The sequence below is a fragment of the Oncorhynchus mykiss genome, unplaced genomic scaffold (genome assembly GCF_013265735.2).
Source record: "Oncorhynchus mykiss isolate Arlee unplaced genomic scaffold, USDA_OmykA_1.1 un_scaffold_140, whole genome shotgun sequence".
Taxonomy (NCBI): Eukaryota; Metazoa; Chordata; class Actinopteri; order Salmoniformes; family Salmonidae; genus Oncorhynchus; species Oncorhynchus mykiss.
Genome location: NW_023493664.1, coordinates 1,048,635 through 1,070,000, shown reverse-complemented (window position 1 = coordinate 1,070,000; position 21,366 = coordinate 1,048,635). Strand labels below are relative to the sequence as shown.

Below are 21,366 nucleotides of genomic sequence, written 5' to 3'. Positions count from 1 at the left end.
ACCACCTCCAGTTTGCTCTTGGGAACTCTACAGATGTAGTGTATTGATATGGTATAGTAGTACTATAGTATTGTGTAGTTGTACTCACCACCTCCAGTTTGCTCTTGGGAACTCTACAGATGCAGTTGGTTCCAAAGTTGGTGTCTCGTGTCTGGATGCAGCGAAGGCAGCACAGGTTCTCGTATCCCTGCTTCTTCCACTTAGCGATCAGGTTCTTATCAGCATAACTCTCCTTAATACAGTAGTCATACAGCTCTACACACACACAGACAGACACAGAGCCACAGACGGAGACACACACAGACAGAGACAGAGACACACACAGACAGAGACAGAGACACACACAGACAGAGACAGAGACACACACAGACAGAGACAGAGACACACACAGACAGAGACAGAGACACACACAGACAGAGACAGAGACACACACAGACAGAGACAGAGACACACACAGACAGAGACAGAGACACACACAGACAGAGACACACACAGACAGAGACAGAGACACACACAGACAGAGACACACACAGACAGAGACACACACAGAGACAGAGACACACAGAGACACACACAGAGACAGAGACAGAGACAGAGACACACACACACACACACACACACACACACACACACACACACACACACACACACACACACACACACACACACACACACACACACACAAAGAGCATTATACCTAAAAACCCAACCCAAAAAATAAGCCAGTTTAACATTAACCCTGTCCTGGAGGTCACTACAGGAGCCTGTCCTGGAGGTCACTACAGCAGCCTGTCCTGGAGGTCACTACAGCAGCCTGTCCTGGAGGTCACTGCAGGAGCCTGTCCTGGAGGTCACTGCAGGAGCCTGTCCTGGAGGTCACTACAGCAGCCTGTCCTGGAGGTCACTACAGGAGCCTGTCCTGGAGGTCACTACAGGAGCCTGTCCTGGAGGTCACTACAGGAGCCTGTCCTGGAGGTCCCTGCAGGAGCCTGTCCTGGAGGTCACTGCAGGAGCCTGTCCTGGAGGTCACTACAGGAGCCTGTCCTGGAGGTCACTGCAGGAGCCTGTCCTGGAGGTCACTACAGGAGCCTGTCCTGGAGGTCACTACAGGAGCCTGTCCTGGAGGTCCCTACAAGAGCCTGTCCCGGAGGTTACTGCAGGAGCCTGTCCCGGAGGTCACTGCAGGAGCCTGTCCCGGAGGTCACTGCAGGAGCCTGTCCCGGAGGTCACCGCTGACGGCCTTCCTCTTATATAACATCTACCTCTGCTGAAGGCCTTCCTCTTATATAACATCTACCTCTGCTGACGGCCTTCCTCTTATATAACATCTACCTCTGCTGACGGCCTTCCTCTTATATAACAGTAACATCTACCTCTGCTGACGGCCTTCCTCTTATATAACATCTACCTCTGCCGACGGCCTTCCTCTTATATAACATCTACCTCTGCCGACGGCCTTCCTCTAATATAACATCTACCTCTGCTGAAGGCCTTCCTCTTATATAACAGTAATATCTACCTCTGCTGACGGCCTTCCTCTTATATAACATCTACCTCTGCTGACGGCCTTCCTCTTATATAACACCTACCTCTGCTGACGGCCTTCCTCTTATATAACATCTACCTCTGCTGACGGCCTTCCTCTTATATAATATCTACCTCTGCTGACGGCCTTCCTCTTATATAACATCTACCTCTGCTGACGGCCTTCCTCTTATATAATATCTCCCTCTGCTGACGGCCTTCCTCTTATATAACATCTACCTCTGCTGATGGCCTTCCTCTTATATAACAGTAATATCTACCTCTGCTGACGGCCTTCCTCTTATATAACATCTACCTCTGCTGACGGCCTTCCTCTTATATAACATCTACCTCTGCTGACGGCCTTCCTCTTATATAACATCTACCTCTGCTGACGGCCTTCCTCTAATATAACATCTACCTCTGCTGACGGCCTTCCTCTTAGATAACATCTACCTCTGCTGACGGCCTTCCTCTTATATAACATCTACCTCTGCTGACGGCCTTCCTCTAATATAACATCTACCTCCGCTGACGGCCTTCCTCTTATATAACATCTACCTCTGCTGACGGCCTTCCTCTTATATAACATCTACCTCTGCTGACGGCCTTCCTCTTATATAACATCTACCTCTGCTGACGGCCTTCCTCTTATATAACATCTACCTCTGCTGATGGCCTTCCTGTTATATAACATTTACCTCTGCTGACGGCCTTCCTCTTATATAACATTTACCTCTGCTGACGGCCTTCCTCTTATATAACATCTACCTCTGCTGACGGCCTTCCTCTTATATAACATCTACCTCTGCTGACGGCCTTCCTGTTATATAACATTTACCTCTGCTGACGGCCTTCCTCTTATATAACATCTACCTCTGCTGAAGGCCTTCCTCTTATATAACAGTAACATCTACCTCTGCTGACGGCCTTCCTCTTATATAACATCTACCTCTGCTGACGGCCTTCCTCTTATATAACATCTACCTCTGCTGACGGCCTTCCTCTTATATAACATCTACCTCTGCTGACGGCCTTCCTCTTATATAACATCTACCTCTGCTGAAGGCCTTCCTCTTATATAACATCTACCTCTGCTGAAGGCCTTCCTCTTATATAACATCTACCTCTGCTGAAGGCCTTCCTCTTATATAACATCTACCTCTGCTGACGGCCTTCCTCTAATATAACATCTACCTCTGCTGAAGGCCTTCCTCGTATATAACATCTACCTCTGCTGACGGCCTTCCTCTTATATAACATCTACCTCTGCTGAAGGCCTTCCTCTTATTTAACAGTAATATCTACCTCTGCTGACGGCCTTCCTCTTATATAACATCTACCTCTGCTGACGGCCTTCCTCTTATATAACAGTAACATCTACCTCTGCTGACGGCCTTCCTCTTATATAACAGTAATATCTACCTCTGCTGAAGGCCTTCCTCTTATATAACATCTACCTCTGCTGACGGCCTTCCTCTTATATAACATCTACCTCTGATGACGGTCTTCCTCTTATATAACAGTAACATCTACCTCTGCTGACGGCCTTCCTCGTATATAACATCTACCTCTGCTGATGGCATTCCTCTTATATAACAGTAACATCTACCTCTGCTGACGGCCTTCCTCTTATATAACAGTAATATCTACCTCTGCTGACGGCCTTCCTCTTATATAACATCTACCTCTGCTGAAGGCCTTCCTCTTATATAACAGTAATATCTACCTCTGCTGACGGCCTTCCTCTTATATAACATCTACCTCTGCTGACGGCCTTCCTCTTATATAACATCTACCTCTGCTGACGGCCTTCCTCTTATATAACAGTAACATCTACCTCTGCTGACGGCCTTCCTCTTATATAACATCTACCTCTGCTGAAGGCCTTCCTCTAATATAACATCTAACTCTGCTGAAGGCCTTCCTCTAATATAACATCTACCTCTGCTGACGGCCTTCCTCTTATATAACAGTAATATCTACCTCTGCTGATGGCCTTCCTCTTATATAACATCTACCTCTGCTGAAGGCCTTCCTCTTATATAACATCTACCTCTGCTGAAGGCCTTCCTCTTATATAACATCTACCTCTGCTGAAGGCCTTCCTCTTATATAACATCTACCTCTGCTGAAGGCCTTCCTCTTATATAACATCTACCTCTGCTGACGGCCTTCCTCTTATATAACATCTACCTCTGCTGACCGCCTTCCTCTTATATAACATCTACCTCTGCTGACCGCCTTCCTCTTATATAACATCTACCTCTGCTGACGGCCTTCCTCTAATATAACATCTACCTCTGCTGAAGGCCTTCCTCTTATATAACATCTACCTCTGCTGACGGCCTTCCTCTTATATAACATCTACCTCTGCTGACGGCCTTCCTCTAATATAACATCTACCTCTGCTGACGGCCTTCCTCTTATATAACATCTACCTCTGCTGAAGGCCTTCCTCTTATATAACATCTACCTCTGCTGAAGGCCTTCCTCTTATATAACATCTACCTCTGCTGACGGCCTTCCTCTAATATAACATCTACCTCTGCTGACGGCCTTCCTCTTATATAACATCTACCTCTGCTGAAGGCCTTCCTCTTATATAACAGTAATATCTACCTCTGCTGACGGCCTTCCTCTAATATAACATCTACCTCTGCTGAAGGCCTTCCTCTTATATAACAGTAATATCTACCTCTGCTGACGGCCTTCCTCTAATATAACATCTACCTCTGCTGAAGGCCTTCCTCTTATATAACATCTACCTCTGCTGACGGCCTTCCTCTTATATAACATCTACCTCTGCTGACGGCCTTCCTCTAATATAACATCTACCTCTGCTGAAGGCCTTCCTCTTATATAACATCTACCTCTGCTGACGGCCTTCCTCTTATATAACATCTACCTCTGCTGACGGCCTTCCTCTAATATAACATCTACCTCTGCTGACGGCCTTCCTCTTATATAACATCTACCTCTGCTGAAGGCCTTCCTCTTATATAACAGTAATATCTACCTCTGCTGAAGGCCTTCCTCTTATATAACATCTACCTCTGCTGACGGCCTTCCTCTTATATAACATCTACCTCTGCTGACGGCCTTCCTCTTATATAACATCTACCTCTGCTGACGGCCTTCCTCTTATATAACATCTACCTCTGCTGACGGCCTTCCTCTTATATAACATCTACCTCTGCTGACGGCCTTCCTCTTATATAACATCTACCTCTGCTGACGGCCTTCCTCTTATATAACATCTAGCTCTGCTGACGGCCTTCCTCTTATATAACATCTACCTCTGCTGACGGCCTTCCTCTAATATAACATCTACCTCTGCTGACGGCCTTCCTCTTATATAACATCTACCTCTGCTGAAGGCCTTCCTCTTATATAACAGTAATATCTACCTCTGCTGACGGCCTTCCTCTAATATAACATCTACCTCTGCTGAAGGCCTTCCTCTTATATAACAGTAACATCTACCTCTGCTGACGGCCTTCCTCTTATATAACATCTACCTCTGCTGACGGCCTTCCTCTGATATAACATCTACCTCTGCTGACGGCCTTCCTCTTATATAACATCTACCTCTGCTGACGGCCTTCCTCTTATATAACATCTACCTCTAATATAACATCTACCTCTGCTGACGGCCTTCCTCTTATATAACATCTACCTCTGCTGAAGGCCTTCCTCTTATATAACAGTAATATCTACCTCTGCTGAAGGCCTTCCTCTTATATAATATCTACCTCTGCTGACGGCCTTCCTCTTATATAACATCTACCTCTGCTGACGGCCTTCCTCTTATATAACATCTACCTCTGCTGACGGCCTTCCTCTTATATAACATCTACCTCTGCTGACGGCCTTCCTCTTATATAACATCTACCTCTGCTGACGGCCTTCCTCTTGTATAATATCTACCTCTGCTGACGGCCTTCCTCTTATATAACATCTACCTCTGCTGACGGCCTTCCTCTTATATAACATCTACCTCTGCTGACGGCCTTCCTCTTGTATAATATCTACCTCTGCTGACGGCCTTCCTCTTATATAACATCTACCTCTGCTGACGGCCTTCCTCTTATATAATATCTCCCTCTGCTGACGGCCTTCCTCTTATATAACATCTACCTCTGCTGACGGCCTTCCTCTTGTATAATATCTACCTCTGCTGACGGCCTTCCTCTTATATAACATCTACCTCTGCTGACGGCCTTCCTCTTATATAACATCTACCTCTGATGACGGTCTTCCTCTTATATAACAGTAACATCTACCTCTGCTGACGGCCTTCCTCGTATATAACATCTACCTCTGCTGATGGCATTCCTCTTATATAACAGTAACATCTACCTCTGCTGACGGCCTTCCTCTTATATAACAGTAATATCTACCTCTGCTGACGGCCTTCCTCTTATATAACATCTACCTCTGCTGAAGGCCTTCCTCTTATATAACAGTAATATCTACCTCTGCTGACGGCCTTCCTCTTATATAACATCTACCTCTGCTGACGGCCTTCCTCTTATATAACATCTACCTCTGCTGACGGCCTTCCTCTTATATAACAGTAACATCTACCTCTGCTGACGGCCTTCCTCTTATATAACATCTACCTCTGCTGAAGGCCTTCCTCTTATATAACATCTACCTCTGCTGAAGGCCTTCCTCTTATATAACATCTACCTCTGCTGAAGGCCTTCCTCTTATATAACATCTACCTCTGCTGAAGGCCTTCCTCTTATATAACATCTACCTCTGCTGAAGGCCTTCCTCTTATATAACATCTACCTCTGCTGACGGCCTTCCTCTTATATAACATTTACCTCTGCTGACCGCCTTCCTCTTATATAACATCTACCTCTGCTGACCGCCTTCCTCTTATATAACATCTACCTCTGCTGACGGCCTTCCTCTAATATAACATCTACCTCTGCTGAAGGCCTTCCTCTTATATAACATCTACCTCTGCTGACGGCCTTCCTCTTATATAACATCTACCTCTGCTGACGGCCTTCCTCTAATATAACATCTACCTCTGCTGACGGCCTTCCTCTTATATAACATCTACCTCTGCTGACGGCCTTCCTCTAATATAACATCTACCTCTGCTGAAGGCCTTCCTCTTATATAACAGTAATATCTACCTCTGCTGACGGCCTTCCTCTAATATAACATCTACCTCTGCTGAAGGCCTTCCTCTTATATAACATCTACCTCTGCTGACGGCCTTCCTCTTATATAACATCTACCTCTGCTGACGGCCTTCCTCTAATATAACATCTACCTCTGCTGACGGCCTTCCTCTTATATAACATCTACCTCTGCTGAAGGCCTTCCTCTTATATAACAGTAATATCTACCTCTGCTGAAGGCCTTCCTCTTATATAACATCTACCTCTGCTGACGGCCTTCCTCTTATATAACATCTACCTCTGCTGACGGCCTTCCTCTTATATAACATCTACCTCTGCTGACGGCCTTCCTCTTATATAACATCTACCTCTGCTGACGGCCTTCCTCTTATATAACATCTACCTCTGCTGACGGCCTTCCTCTTATATAACATCTACCTCTGCTGACGGCCTTCCTCTTATATAACATCTAGCTCTGCTGACGGCCTTCCTCTTATATAACATCTACCTCTGCTGACGGCCTTCCTCTAATATAACATCTACCTCTGCTGAAGGCCTTCCTCGTATATAACATCTACCTCTGCTGACGGCCTTCCTCTTATATAACATCTACCTCTGCTGAAGGCCTTCCTCTTATTTAACAGTAATATCTACCTCTGCTGACGGCCTTCCTCTTATATAACATCTACCTCTGCTGACGGCCTTCCTCTTATATAACAGTAACATCTACCTCTGCTGACGGCCTTCCTCTTATATAACAGTAATATCTACCTCTGCTGAAGGCCTTCCTCTTATATAACATCTACCTCTGCTGACGGCCTTCCTCTTATATAACATCTACCTCTGATGACGGTCTTCCTCTTATATAACAGTAACATCTACCTCTGCTGACGGCCTTCCTCGTATATAACATCTACCTCTGCTGATGGCATTCCTCTTATATAACAGTAACATCTACCTCTGCTGACGGCCTTCCTCTTATATAACAGTAATATCTACCTCTGCTGACGGCCTTCCTCTTATATAACATCTACCTCTGCTGAAGGCCTTCCTCTTATATAACAGTAATATCTACCTCTGCTGACGGCCTTCCTCTTATATAACATCTACCTCTGCTGACGGCCTTCCTCTTATATAACATCTACCTCTGCTGACGGCCTTCCTCTTATATAACAGTAACATCTACCTCTGCTGACGGCCTTCCTCTTATATAACATCTACCTCTGCTGAAGGCCTTCCTCTAATATAACATCTAACTCTGCTGAAGGCCTTCCTCTAATATAACATCTACCTCTGCTGACGGCCTTCCTCTTATATAACAGTAATATCTACCTCTGCTGATGGCCTTCCTCTTATATAACATCTACCTCTGCTGAAGGCCTTCCTCTTATATAACATCTACCTCTGCTGAAGGCCTTCCTCTTATATAACATCTACCTCTGCTGAAGGCCTTCCTCTTATATAACATCTACCTCTGCTGAAGGCCTTCCTCTTATATAACATCTACCTCTGCTGACGGCCTTCCTCTTATATAACATCTACCTCTGCTGACCGCCTTCCTCTTATATAACATCTACCTCTGCTGACCGCCTTCCTCTTATATAACATCTACCTCTGCTGACGGCCTTCCTCTAATATAACATCTACCTCTGCTGAAGGCCTTCCTCTTATATAACATCTACCTCTGCTGACGGCCTTCCTCTTATATAACATCTACCTCTGCTGACGGCCTTCCTCTAATATAACATCTACCTCTGCTGACGGCCTTCCTCTTATATAACATCTACCTCTGCTGAAGGCCTTCCTCTTATATAACATCTACCTCTGCTGAAGGCCTTCCTCTTATATAACATCTACCTCTGCTGACGGCCTTCCTCTAATATAACATCTACCTCTGCTGACGGCCTTCCTCTTATATAACATCTACCTCTGCTGAAGGCCTTCCTCTTATATAACAGTAATATCTACCTCTGCTGACGGCCTTCCTCTAATATAACATCTACCTCTGCTGAAGGCCTTCCTCTTATATAACAGTAATATCTACCTCTGCTGACGGCCTTCCTCTAATATAACATCTACCTCTGCTGAAGGCCTTCCTCTTATATAACATCTACCTCTGCTGACGGCCTTCCTCTTATATAACAGTAACATCTACCTCTGCTGACGGCCTTCCTCTTATATAACATCTACCTCTTCTGAAGGCCTTCCTCTAATATAACATCTAACTCTGCTGAAGGCCTTCCTCTAATATAACATCTACCTCTGCTGACGGCCTTCCTCTTATATAACAGTAATATCTACCTCTGCTGATGGCCTTCCTCTTATATAACATCTACCTCTGCTGAAGGCCTTCCTCTTATATAACATCTACCTCTGCTGAAGGCCTTCCTCTTATATAACATCTACCTCTGCTGAAGGCCTTCCTCTTATATAACATCTACCTCTGCTGAAGGCCTTCCTCTTATATAACATCTACCTCTGCTGACGGCCTTCCTCTTATATAACATCTACCTCTGCTGACCGCCTTCCTCTTATATAACATCTACCTCTGCTGACCGCCTTCCTCTTATATAACATCTACCTCTGCTGACGGCCTTCCTCTAATATAACATCTACCTCTGCTGAAGGCCTTCCTCTTATATAACATCTACCTCTGCTGACGGCCTTCCTCTTATATAACATCTACCTCTGCTGACGGCCTTCCTCTAATATAACATCTACCTCTGCTGACGGCCTTCCTCTTATATAACATCTACCTCTGCTGAAGGCCTTCCTCTTATATAACATCTACCTCTGCTGAAGGCCTTCCTCTTATATAACATCTACCTCTGCTGACGGCCTTCCTCTAATATAACATCTACCTCTGCTGACGGCCTTCCTCTTATATAACATCTACCTCTGCTGAAGGCCTTCCTCTTATATAACAGTAATATCTACCTCTGCTGACGGCCTTCCTCTAATATAACATCTACCTCTGCTGAAGGCCTTCCTCTTATATAACAGTAATATCTACCTCTGCTGACGGCCTTCCTCTAATATAACATCTACCTCTGCTGAAGGCCTTCCTCTTATATAACATCTACCTCTGCTGACGGCCTTCCTCTTATATAACATCTACCTCTGCTGACGGCCTTCCTCTAATATAACATCTACCTCTGCTGAAGGCCTTCCTCTTATATAACATCTACCTCTGCTGACGGCCTTCCTCTTATATAACATCTACCTCTGCTGACGGCCTTCCTCTAATATAACATCTACCTCTGCTGACGGCCTTCCTCTTATATAACATCTACCTCTGCTGAAGGCCTTCCTCTTATATAACAGTAATATCTACCTCTGCTGAAGGCCTTCCTCTTATATAACATCTACCTCTGCTGAAGGCCTTCCTCTTATATAACAGTAATATCTACCTCTGCTGACGGCCTTCCTCTAATATAACATCTACCTCTGCTGAAGGCCTTCCTCTTATATAACATCTACCTCTGCTGACGGCCTTCCTCTTATATAACATCTACCTCTGCTGACGGCCTTCCTCTAATATAACATCTACCTCTGCTGAAGGCCTTCCTCTTATATAACATCTACCTCTGCTGACGGCCTTCCTCTTATATAACATCTACCTCTGCTGACGGCCTTCCTCTAATATAACATCTACCTCTGCTGACGGCCTTCCTCTTATATAACATCTACCTCTGCTGAAGGCCTTCCTCTTATATAACAGTAATATCTACCTCTGCTGAAGGCCTTCCTCTTATATAACATCTACCTCTGCTGACGGCCTTCCTCTTATATAACATCTACCTCTGCTGACGGCCTTCCTCTTATATAACATCTACCTCTGCTGACGGCCTTCCTCTTATATAACATCTACCTCTGCTGACGGCCTTCCTCTTATATAACATCTACCTCTGCTGACGGCCTTCCTCTTATATAACATCTACCTCTGCTGACGGCCTTCCTCTTATATAACATCTAGCTCTGCTGACGGCCTTCCTCTTATATAACATCTACCTCTGCTGACGGCCTTCCTCTAATATAACATCTACCTCTGCTGACGGCCTTCCTCTTATATAACATCTACCTCTGCTGAAGGCCTTCCTCTTATATAACAGTAATATCTACCTCTGCTGACGGCCTTCCTCTAATATAACATCTACCTCTGCTGAAGGCCTTCCTCTTATATAACAGTAACATCTACCTCTGCTGACGGCCTTCCTCTTATATAACATCTACCTCTGCTGACGGCCTTCCTCTGATATAACATCTACCTCTGCTGACGGCCTTCCTCTTATATAACATCTACCTCTGCTGACGGCCTTCCTCTTATATAACATCTACCTCTAATATAACATCTACCTCTGCTGACGGCCTTCCTCTTATATAACATCTACCTCTAATATAACATCTACCTCTGCTGAAGGCCTTCCTCTTATATAACAGTAATATCTACCTCTGCTGAAGGCCTTCCTCTTATATAATATCTACCTCTGCTGACGGCCTTCCTCTTATATAACATCTACCTCTGCTGACGGCCTTCCTCTTATATAACATCTACCTCTGCTGACGGCCTTCCTCTTATATAACATCTACCTCTGCTGACGGCCTTCCTCTTATATAACATCTACCTCTGCTGACGGCCTTCCTCTTGTATAATATCTACCTCTGCTGACGGCCTTCCTCTTATATAACATCTACCTCTGCTGACGGCCTTCCTCTTATATAACATCTACCTCTGCTGACGGCCTTCCTCTTGTATAATATCTACCTCTGCTGACGGCCTTCCTCTTATATAACATCTACCTCTGCTGACGGCCTTCCTCTTATATAATATCTCCCTCTGCTGAAGGCCTTCCTCTTATATAACATCTACCTCTGCTGACGGCCTTCCTCTTGTATAATATCTACCTCTGCTGACGGCCTTCCTCTTATATAACATCTACCTCTGCTGACGGCCTTCCTCTTATATAACATCTACCTCTGATGACGGTCTTCCTCTTATATAACAGTAACATCTACCTCTGCTGACGGCCTTCCTCGTATATAACATCTACCTCTGCTGATGGCATTCCTCTTATATAACAGTAACATCTACCTCTGCTGACGGCCTTCCTCTTATATAACAGTAATATCTACCTCTGCAGACGGCCTTCCTCTTATATAACATCTACCTCTGCTGAAGGCCTTCCTCTTATATAACAGTAATATCTACCTCTGCTGACGGCCTTCCTCTTATATAACATCTACCTCTGCTGACGGCCTTCCTCTTATATAACATCTACCTCTGCTGACGGCCTTCCTCTTATATAACAGTAACATCTACCTCTGCTGACGGCCTTCCTCTTATATAACATCTACCTCTGCTGAAGGCTTTCCTCTAATATAACATCTAACTCTGCTGAAGGCCTTCCTCTAATATAACATCTACCTCTGCTGACGGCCTTCCTCTTATATAACAGTAATATCTACCTCTGCTGATGGCCTTCCTCTTATATAACATCTACCTCTGCTGAAGGCCTTCCTCTTATATAACATCTACCTCTGCTGAAGGCCTTCCTCTTATATAACATCTACCTCTGCTGAAGGCCTTCCTCTTATATAACATCTACCTCTGCTGAAGGCCTTCCTCTTATATAACATCTACCTCTGCTGAAGGCCTTCCTCTTATATAACATCTACCTCTGCTGACGGCCTTCCTCTTATATAACATTTACCTCTGCTGACCGCCTTCCTCTTATATAACATCTACCTCTGCTGACCGCCTTCCTCTTATATAACATCTACCTCTGCTGACGGCCTTCCTCTAATATAACATCTACCTCTGCTGAAGGCCTTCCTCTTATATAACATCTACCTCTGCTGACGGCCTTCCTCTTATATAACATCTACCTCTGCTGACGGCCTTCCTCTAATATAACATCTACCTCTGCTGACGGCCTTCCTCTTATATAACATCTACCTCTGCTGAAGGCCTTCCTCTTATATAACATCTACCTCTGCTGAAGGCCTTCCTCTTATATAACATCTACCTCTGCTGACGGCCTTCCTCTAATATAACATCTACCTCTGCTGACGGCCTTCCTCTTATATAACATCTACCTCTGCTGAAGGCCTTCCTCTTATATAACAGTAATATCTACCTCTGCTGACGGCCTTCCTCTAATATAACATCTACCTCTGCTGAAGGCCTTCCTCTTATATAACAGTAATATCTACCTCTGCTGACGGCCTTCCTCTAATATAACATCTACCTCTGCTGAAGGCCTTCCTCTTATATAACATCTACCTCTGCTGACGGCCTTCCTCTTATATAACATCTACCTCTGCTGACGGCCTTCCTCTAATATAACATCTACCTCTGCTGACGGCCTTCCTCTTATATAACATCTACCTCTGCTGAAGGCCTTCCTCTTATATAACAGTAATATCTACCTCTGCTGAAGGCCTTCCTCTTATATAACATCTACCTCTGCTGACGGCCTTCCTCTTATATAACATCTACCTCTGCTGACGGCCTTCCTCTTATATAACATCTACCTCTGCTGACGGCCTTCCTCTTATATAACATCTACCTCTGCTGACGGCCTTCCTCTTATATAACATCTACCTCTGCTGACGGCCTTCCTCTTATATAACATCTAGCTCTGCTGACGGCCTTCCTCTTATATAACATCTAGCTCTGCTGACGGCCTTCCTCTTATATAACATCTACCTCTGCTGACGGCCTTCCTCTAATATAACATCTACCTCTGCTGACGGCCTTCCTCTTATATAACATCTACCTCTGCTGAAGGCCTTCCTCTTATATAACAGTAATATCTACCTCTGCTGACGGCCTTCCTCTAATATAACATCTACCTCTGCTGAAGGCCTTCCTCTTATATAACAGTAACATCTACCTCTGCTGACGGCCTTCCTCTGATATAACATCTACCTCTGCTGACGGCCTTCCTCTTATATAACATCTACCTCTGCTGACGGCCTTCCTCTTATATAACATCTACCTCTGCTGAAGGCCTTCCTCTTATATAACAGTAATATCTACCTCTGCTGAAGGCCTTCCTCTTATATAACATCTACCTCTGCTGACGGCCTTCCTCTTATATAACATCTACCTCTGCTGACGGCCTTCCTCTTATATAACATCTACCTCTGCTGACGGCCTTCCTCTTATATAACATCTACCTCTGCTGACGGCCTTCCTCTTATATAACATCTACCTCTGCTGACGGCCTTCCTCTTGTATAATATCTACCTCTGCTGACGGCCTTCCTCTTATATAACATCTACCTCTGCTGACGGCCTTCCTCTTATATAACATCTACCTCTGCTGACGGCCTTCCTCTTGTATAATATCTACCTCTGCTGACGGCCTTCCTCTTATATAACATCTACCTCTGCTGACGGCCTTCCTCTTATATAATATCTCCCTCTGCTGACGGCCTTCCTCTTATATAACATCTACCTCTGCTGACGGCCTTCCTCTGATATAACATCTACCTCTGCTGACGGCCTTCCTCTTATATAACATCTACCTCTGCTGACGGCCTTCCTCTTATATAACATCTACCTCTGCTGACGGCCTTCCTCTTATATAACATCTACCTCTGCTGACGGCCTTCCTCTTATATAACATCTACCTCTGCTGAAGGCCTTCCTCTTATATAACAGTAATATCTACCTCTGCTGAAGGCCTTCCTCTTATATAACATCTACCTCTGCTGACGGCCTTCCTCTTATATAACATCTACCTCTGCTGACGGCCTTCCTCTTATATAACATCTACCTCTGCTGACGGCCTTCCTCTTATATAACATCTACCTCTGCTGACGGCCTTCCTCTTATATAACATCTACCTCTGCTGACGGCCTTCCTCTTGTATAATATCTACCTCTGCTGACGGCCTTCCTCTTATATAACATCTACCTCTGCTGACGGCCTTCCTCTTGTATAATATCTACCTCTGCTGACGGCCTTCCTCTTATATAACATCTACCTCTGCTGACGGCCTTCCTCTTATATAACATCTACCTCTGCTGACGGCCTTCCTCTTGTATAATATCTACCTCTGCTGACGGCCTTCCTCTTATATAACATCTACCTCTGCTGACGGCCTTCCTCTTATATAATATCTCCCTCTGCTGACGGCCTTCCTCTTATATAACATCTACCTCTGCTGATGGCCTTCCTCTTATATAACAGTAATATCTACCTCTGCTGACGGCCTTCCTCTTATATAACATCTACCTCTGCTGACGGCCTTCCTCTTATATAACATCTACCTCTGCTGACGGCCTTCCTCTAATATAACATCTACCTCTGCTGACGGCCTTCCTCTTAGATAACATCTACCTCTGCTGACGGCCTTCCTCTTATATAACATCTACCTCTGCTGACGGCCTTCCTCTAATATAACATCTACCTCCGCTGACGGCCTTCCTCTTATATAACATCTACCTCTGCTGACGGCCTTCCTCTTATATAACATCTACCTCTGCTGACGGCCTTCCTCTTATATAACATCTACCTCTGCTGACGGCCTTCCTCTTATATAACATCTACCTCTGCTGAAGGCCTTCCTGTTATATAACATTTACCTCTGCTGACGGCCTTCCTCTTATATAACATTTACCTCTGCTGACGGCCTTCCTCTTATATAACATCTACCTCTGCTGACGGCCTTCCTCTTATATAACATCTACCTCTGCTGACGGCCTTCCTCTGCTGAAGGCCTTCCTCTTATATAACATCTACCTCTGCTGACGGCCTTCCTCGAATATAACATCTACCTCTGCTGACGGCCTTCCTCTAATATAACATCTACCTCTGCTGACGGCCTTCCTCTAATATAACATCTACCTCTGCTGACGGCCTTCCTCGTATATAACAGTAATATCTACCTCTGCTGAAGGCCTTCCTCTTATATAACAGTAATATCTACCTCTGCTGACGGCCTTCCTCTTATATAACATCTACCTCTGCTGACGGCCTTCCTCTTATATAACAGTAATATCTACCTCTGCTGACGGCCTTCCTCTTATATAACATCTACCTGTGCTGACGGCCTTCCTCTTATATAACAGTAATATCTACCTCTGCTGATGGCCTTCCTCTTGTAGAACAAGTCGAAGATATATCTGCTCCTCTGATGATGCAGTCTGAATATCGGCCACAGGGACTCCACCTTCCGCTTTCCCTCGTGAGGCTCCGTCTCGGCTGGAAGGAGACAATCACAGCTCGTCATCAATACAATACAATACAGGAATTATCCAAGATTCACATTATCCAAGATAACCGTTATCCAAGATTCACATTATCCAAGATTCACGTTATCCAAGATTCACGTTATCCAAGATTCACATTATCCAAGATTCACATTATCCAAGATAACCGTTATCCAAGATTCACATTATCCAAGATTCACATTATCCAAGATAACCGTTATCCAAGATTCACATTCATACATCACCTTTATATTGTAGCTAGCTAAGTAGCTACTAGCTGGCTGGTTGGTTGCTAAATTAACTACACTGAACAACAATATAAAACGCAACATGTAAAGTCCCCTGTTTCATGACCTGAATTTTTTTTTTTTAATCCCAGAAATGTTCCATTACATTTTTTTTTTAAACTAATCTCTTTCAAATTGTGCACAATTTTGTTTACATCCCTGTTAGTGAGCATTTCTCCTTTGCCAAGATAATCCATCCACCTGACAGGTGTGGCATATCAAGAAGCTGGTTAAAACAGCATGATCATTACACAGGTGCACCTTGCGCTGGGGATAATAAAAGGCCACTCTAAAATGTGCAGTTCTGTCACACAACACAATGAGACACAATGGTGTCTCAAGTTGAGGGAGCGTGCAATTGGCATGCTGACTGCAGGAATGTCCACCAGAGATGTTGCCAGAAAATTCAATGTTCATTTCTCTACCATAAGCCACCTCCGTCATTTTAGAGAATTTGGCAGTGTGTCCAACCAGCTTAACACCCACAAACCACACCAGCCCAGGTCCTCCACATCCGGCTTCTTAACATGTGGGATCGTCTGAGACCAGCCACCCGGAGACTTGATGAAACTGTACGTTTGCACAGCTAAAGAATTTCTCCACAAACTGTCAGAAACTGTCATCTGCGTGCCCGTTGCCCTCACCAGGGTCTTGACCTGACTGCAGTTCGGCTTCGTAACCAACTTCAGTGGGCAAATGCTCATCTTCGATGGCCACTGGTATGCTGGTATTCAACGTTGTGAACAGAGTGCCCCATGGTGGTTGTGGGGTTATGGTATGGGCAGGCATAAGCTACGTACAACGAACTCAATTGCATTTTATTGATGGCAATTTGAATGCACAGAGATACCCGTGACGAGATCCTGAGGCCCATTGTTGCGCCGTTGATTCGCCACCATCACCTGATGTTTCATATCTGTATCCCCTGTCATGTGAAATCCACAGATTAGGGCCTACATAATTTATTTCAGTTTAAGGATTTCATTATATATGAACTCAGTAAAAAAATTTTTATTTGTTGCATGTTGCGTTTATATTTTTATTCAGTGTAGTTAACTTAGAAGCTACCTATATAACGTCAACATTTTTGGGTCATGATTTTCGAGGGTATCTGAACAAAACACACAATAGGAAAAAGGAAACAGACACGAGTAAATAAGTTAACGGCAGACAGCGGTAGGCATCTGGCTGTCACAGCTCGTCATACCATAACACAGGAATGATCCAAGTCAGATTCATACAACAGCTTGGTAAACATAGCTAGCGAAATGAGTACTAGTTGACTGGTTAAATATCCTAAACAAATGTCAACATTGTGGAGACATGATGTTAGCGGAGCCTCGTTTGGTACGGACTTAACTAGCTTAGGTGGCTAACATTATTACCTAGCTAAAATTACCTTCTCTCATTTTTTGGTCTAATTCGTCCAATGTCGGTTCAATCAACTCCCAGCCATCCGGAGGTGGTTTCCTGCTCCTCTTCACTTTCGGCATTGCGTTGAATCAAACGGATTTAGTTAACCAAAAACAACAAAACCTTATTTTCCCCCCCGTCCTATTTTTGTGTATTGATTTCGTAGGCCTGCTCACCGTCGCTTCTTCTTGACGTCACACCGTAGAAGGGGTCTTTCAGCTCGATCCTCGCACGATATGTACGTCACTCAATTCTATTTCATTCAATTAAGGCTTTTGCCGCGTTCAAAACAACTGGGAACTTGGAAATCTCTGACTTCAGTGCGTTCAAAACAACTGGGAAGTCGGAACTTCAGTTCGTTCAAAACAACTGGGAACTCGGGAAACTCCAACTTCAGTGCATTCAAAACAACCGGGAACTCGGAAATCTCAGAGTTCAGTGCGTTCAAAACAACCGGGAACTCGGAAATCTCCGACTTCAGTGCGTTCAAAACAACTAGGAGCTCGGGGGGGGGGGGGGGGGGAGTGTTCGGATGCTCTTGATCGACTTGTACGACAGCATGTTCCAGTTCCCGCCAATATCCAGCAACCTCTCACAGCCATTGAAGAGGAGTTGGATAACATTTCCCGGGCCCCAATCAACAGCCTGATCAACTGTATGCAAAGGAGATGTCATGCAACGTGAAGGCAATTGTGGTCACACCAGATACTGACTGGTTTTCTGATCCACACCCCTACCTTTCTTTTTAATGTGTGTCTGTGACCGACAGATGCATATCTGTATTCTCAGTCATGTGAAATCCATAGATTAGGGCCTAAGGCATTGATTTCCATATATGAACTGTAACTTAGTAAAATCTTTGAAATTGTTGCATGTTGCGTTTATATTTTTGTTCAGTGTAGTTAAATCATATATTTGACTGATATAATACCATCAACAGGTTAGACGGGTCCATTTATTTATTTGGTTATTTTTCTGACAGAAGGCTGTATCATAAATAACTACTCATTATTTATCTTTACATCACAGTCACAGTCAATATACCCACAATGCATCAGGAATTTGATGCTCTGGAACCCTGGGTCCCGCCCCTCTTCTGGCCTCCTCTTCCATCCCCTTCTCTTCTCCATCCTAGACATCTGAAAACGGGATGTAAAAGTGGTGTATTCTGTTTTCTCCTGTCCAGTCGTTTCAGTGTAGAAGACAGACAGGAGTTAGAGAGGAGGAGTTCAGTATAGAAGACAGAGATGAGTTAGAGAGGAGGATTTCAGTGTAGAAGACAGGGAGGAGTTAGATAGGAGGATTTCAGTGTAGAAGACAGAGACGAGTTAGAGAGGAGGATTTCAGTGTAGAAGACAGAGAACAGGAGGATTTCAGTTTAGAAGTTAGAGAGGAGGATTTCAGTGTTGAAGACAGACTGAAGTTAGAGAGGAGGATTTCAGTGTTGAAGACAGACAGGAGTTAGAGAGGAGGAGTTCAGTGTAGAAGACAGACAGGAGTTAGAGAGGAGGATTTCAGTGTAGAAGACAGACAGGAGTTAGAGAGGAGGATTTCAGTGTAGAAGACAGAGAGGAGTTAGAGAGGAGGATTTCAGTGTAGAAGACAGACAGGAGTTAGAGAGGAGGATTTCAGTGTAGAAGTTAGAGAGGAGGATTTCAGTGTTGAAGACAGACTGAAGTTAGAGAGGAGGATTTCAGTGTAGAAGACAGACAGGAGTTAGAGAGGAGGAGTTCAGTGTAGAAGACAGACAGGAGTTAGAGAGGAGGATTTCAGTGTAGAAGACAGACAGGAGTTAGAGAGGAGGAGTTCAGTGTAGAAGACAGACAGGAGTTAGAGAGGAGGATTTCAGTGTAGAAGACAGACAGGAGTTAGAGAGGAGGATTTCAGTGTAGAAGACAGAGAGGAGTTAGAGAGGAGGATTTCAGTGTAGAAGACAGACAGGAGTTAGAGAGGAGGATTTTCAGTGTAGAAGACAGAGGACAGGAGGATTTCAGTGTAGAATACAGAGAGGAGGATTTCAGTGTAGAAGACAGAGAGGAGGATTTCAGTGTAGAAGACAGAGAAGAGTTAGAGAGAAGGATTTCAGTGTAGAAGACAGAGAGGAGATAGAGAGGAGGATTTCAGTGTAGAAGACAGAGAGGAGTTAGAGAGAAGGATTTCAGTGTAGAAGACAGAGAGGAGTTAGAGAGAAGGATTTCAGTGTAGAAGACAGAGAGGAGGATTTCAGTGTAGAAGACAGAGAGAAGGATTTCAGTGTAGAAGAGAGAGGAGGATTTCAGTGTAGAAGACAGAGAGGAGTTAGAGAGAAGGATTTCAGTGTAGAAGACAGAGAGGAGGATTTCAGTGTAGAAGACAGAGAGGAGTTAGAGAGGAGGATTTCAGTGTAGAAGACAGAGAGGAGTTAGAGAGGAGGATTTCAGTGTAGAAGACAGACAGGAGTTAGAGAGGAGAATTTCAGTGTAGAAGACAGAGAAGAGTTAGAGAGGAGGATTTCAGTGTAGAAGACAGACAGGAGTTAGAGAGGAGAATTTCAGTGTAGAAGACAGAGAGGAGTTAGGGGGGGGAGGGTCCATACCCGAGAGAGTAGGTAGTGATTTTACTTGATAAAGGACATTTAAACACTCAACTGGACAGTTTTATCTCCATCTCTTCATTCAAAGACTCAATCTTGGACATTGTTACTGACAGTTTTATCTCCATCTTTTCATTCAGACTCAATCATGGACACTTAAACTGGACAGTTTTATTTCCATCTCTTCATTCAAAGACTCAATCATGGACATTCTTACTGGCAGCTGTTTCTGCTTTGTGTGATGTATTGTTGTTTCTACCTTCTTGCCCTTTGTGCTGTTGTCTGTGCCCATTTCATCATGTGTTCTCTGACATACACTCACTAAAGATCTAATCCCTGACAATAAAAAAAAAGATCCCTTCCTGGGTGAAACGGGCTACCCCAGGATGTAAATCATGCGCACCCTGGAACTAGGCTGGTTAACAGATACCGCAGTATTGTGGGATCCGGTATTTTACATTATAGCCATTACCATATATATATGATTAAATATGATCTGATGTTGGCTGTGTGGAGTATCTGCATTTGTGCACTTGAGCATCATCATGAGATTAAACAACTGCTTGCTACATCTACTTGCCTGTTTGTGTGTGACAAGAACTGAGTAACATGGTGTGACCTGCATGTTGCAAAACTGTAGATAACAGCCCAGCAGATGCTTTGTCCTTGTGTTTGTATGTAACAATATTGAGCACATGGTGTGACTTGCTGTATCTTACAAAGTTGTGGTTAATCCGGTATAGGGAGGGGTGGTCATCACGAGGTTTAACTGAGATGGAAAAATACTGAACAACACAATAGCAGGAACTGAGCAACTGTTATAACTAGGGGGTGATACCAGAACAGTAAGAATCTATACATCGACGGAGGGAGGACTCCAAGAAGCGCCAAGAGGCGGGGACCCGCCTGAGCACCTGCGATAGGCTGAGCAAGTCTAAACCACGCTCAGCCTCTACTGTGATAGGTCAATAGACGGGTTGGGACAATGTCCATCACAGTATGAGAACACTGTTTACATACATCCAGTCAATTTTACGTGGCGCCAGCGTGAGATACAGGTTGAAAAACGAACCTCGATACAGGGATGGGATATGCCACTGCACTCCAAATGTTACCTTCATCCTCACTGCTCCACCGAGAAGATTCCCCCCCTCAGAAAAAAACGTCCCTTTTCGTCCTCATGCTAACTAGCAGTATTCACACCA

At 44.4% G+C, this 21,366-nt stretch overlaps 1 protein-coding gene across 2 annotated transcripts in view; it reads right to left on the bottom strand.

Annotated features, from left to right (window-relative positions):
• The window catches only part of LOC110518375 (protein BUD31 homolog), a 21,840-nt gene extending 4,031 nt beyond the window's left edge, over positions 1-17,809 (bottom strand). For both annotated transcript variants that reach the window (XR_005041777.1, XM_036972327.1), the window contains exons 1-3: positions 17,576-17,809; positions 15,759-15,881; positions 89-255 (exon numbers count right to left, since the gene is read on the bottom strand). Coding sequence is in view for 1 of the 2 variants with exons in the window: in XM_036972327.1 (XP_036828222.1) it covers positions 89-255; positions 15,759-15,881; positions 17,576-17,669 (384 nt within the window). In the remaining variant the exon portion in view is untranslated. The remainder of the gene's footprint in view (positions 1-88; positions 256-15,758; positions 15,882-17,575) is intronic.
• Between the last annotated feature and the right edge of the window lie 3,557 nt (positions 17,810-21,366).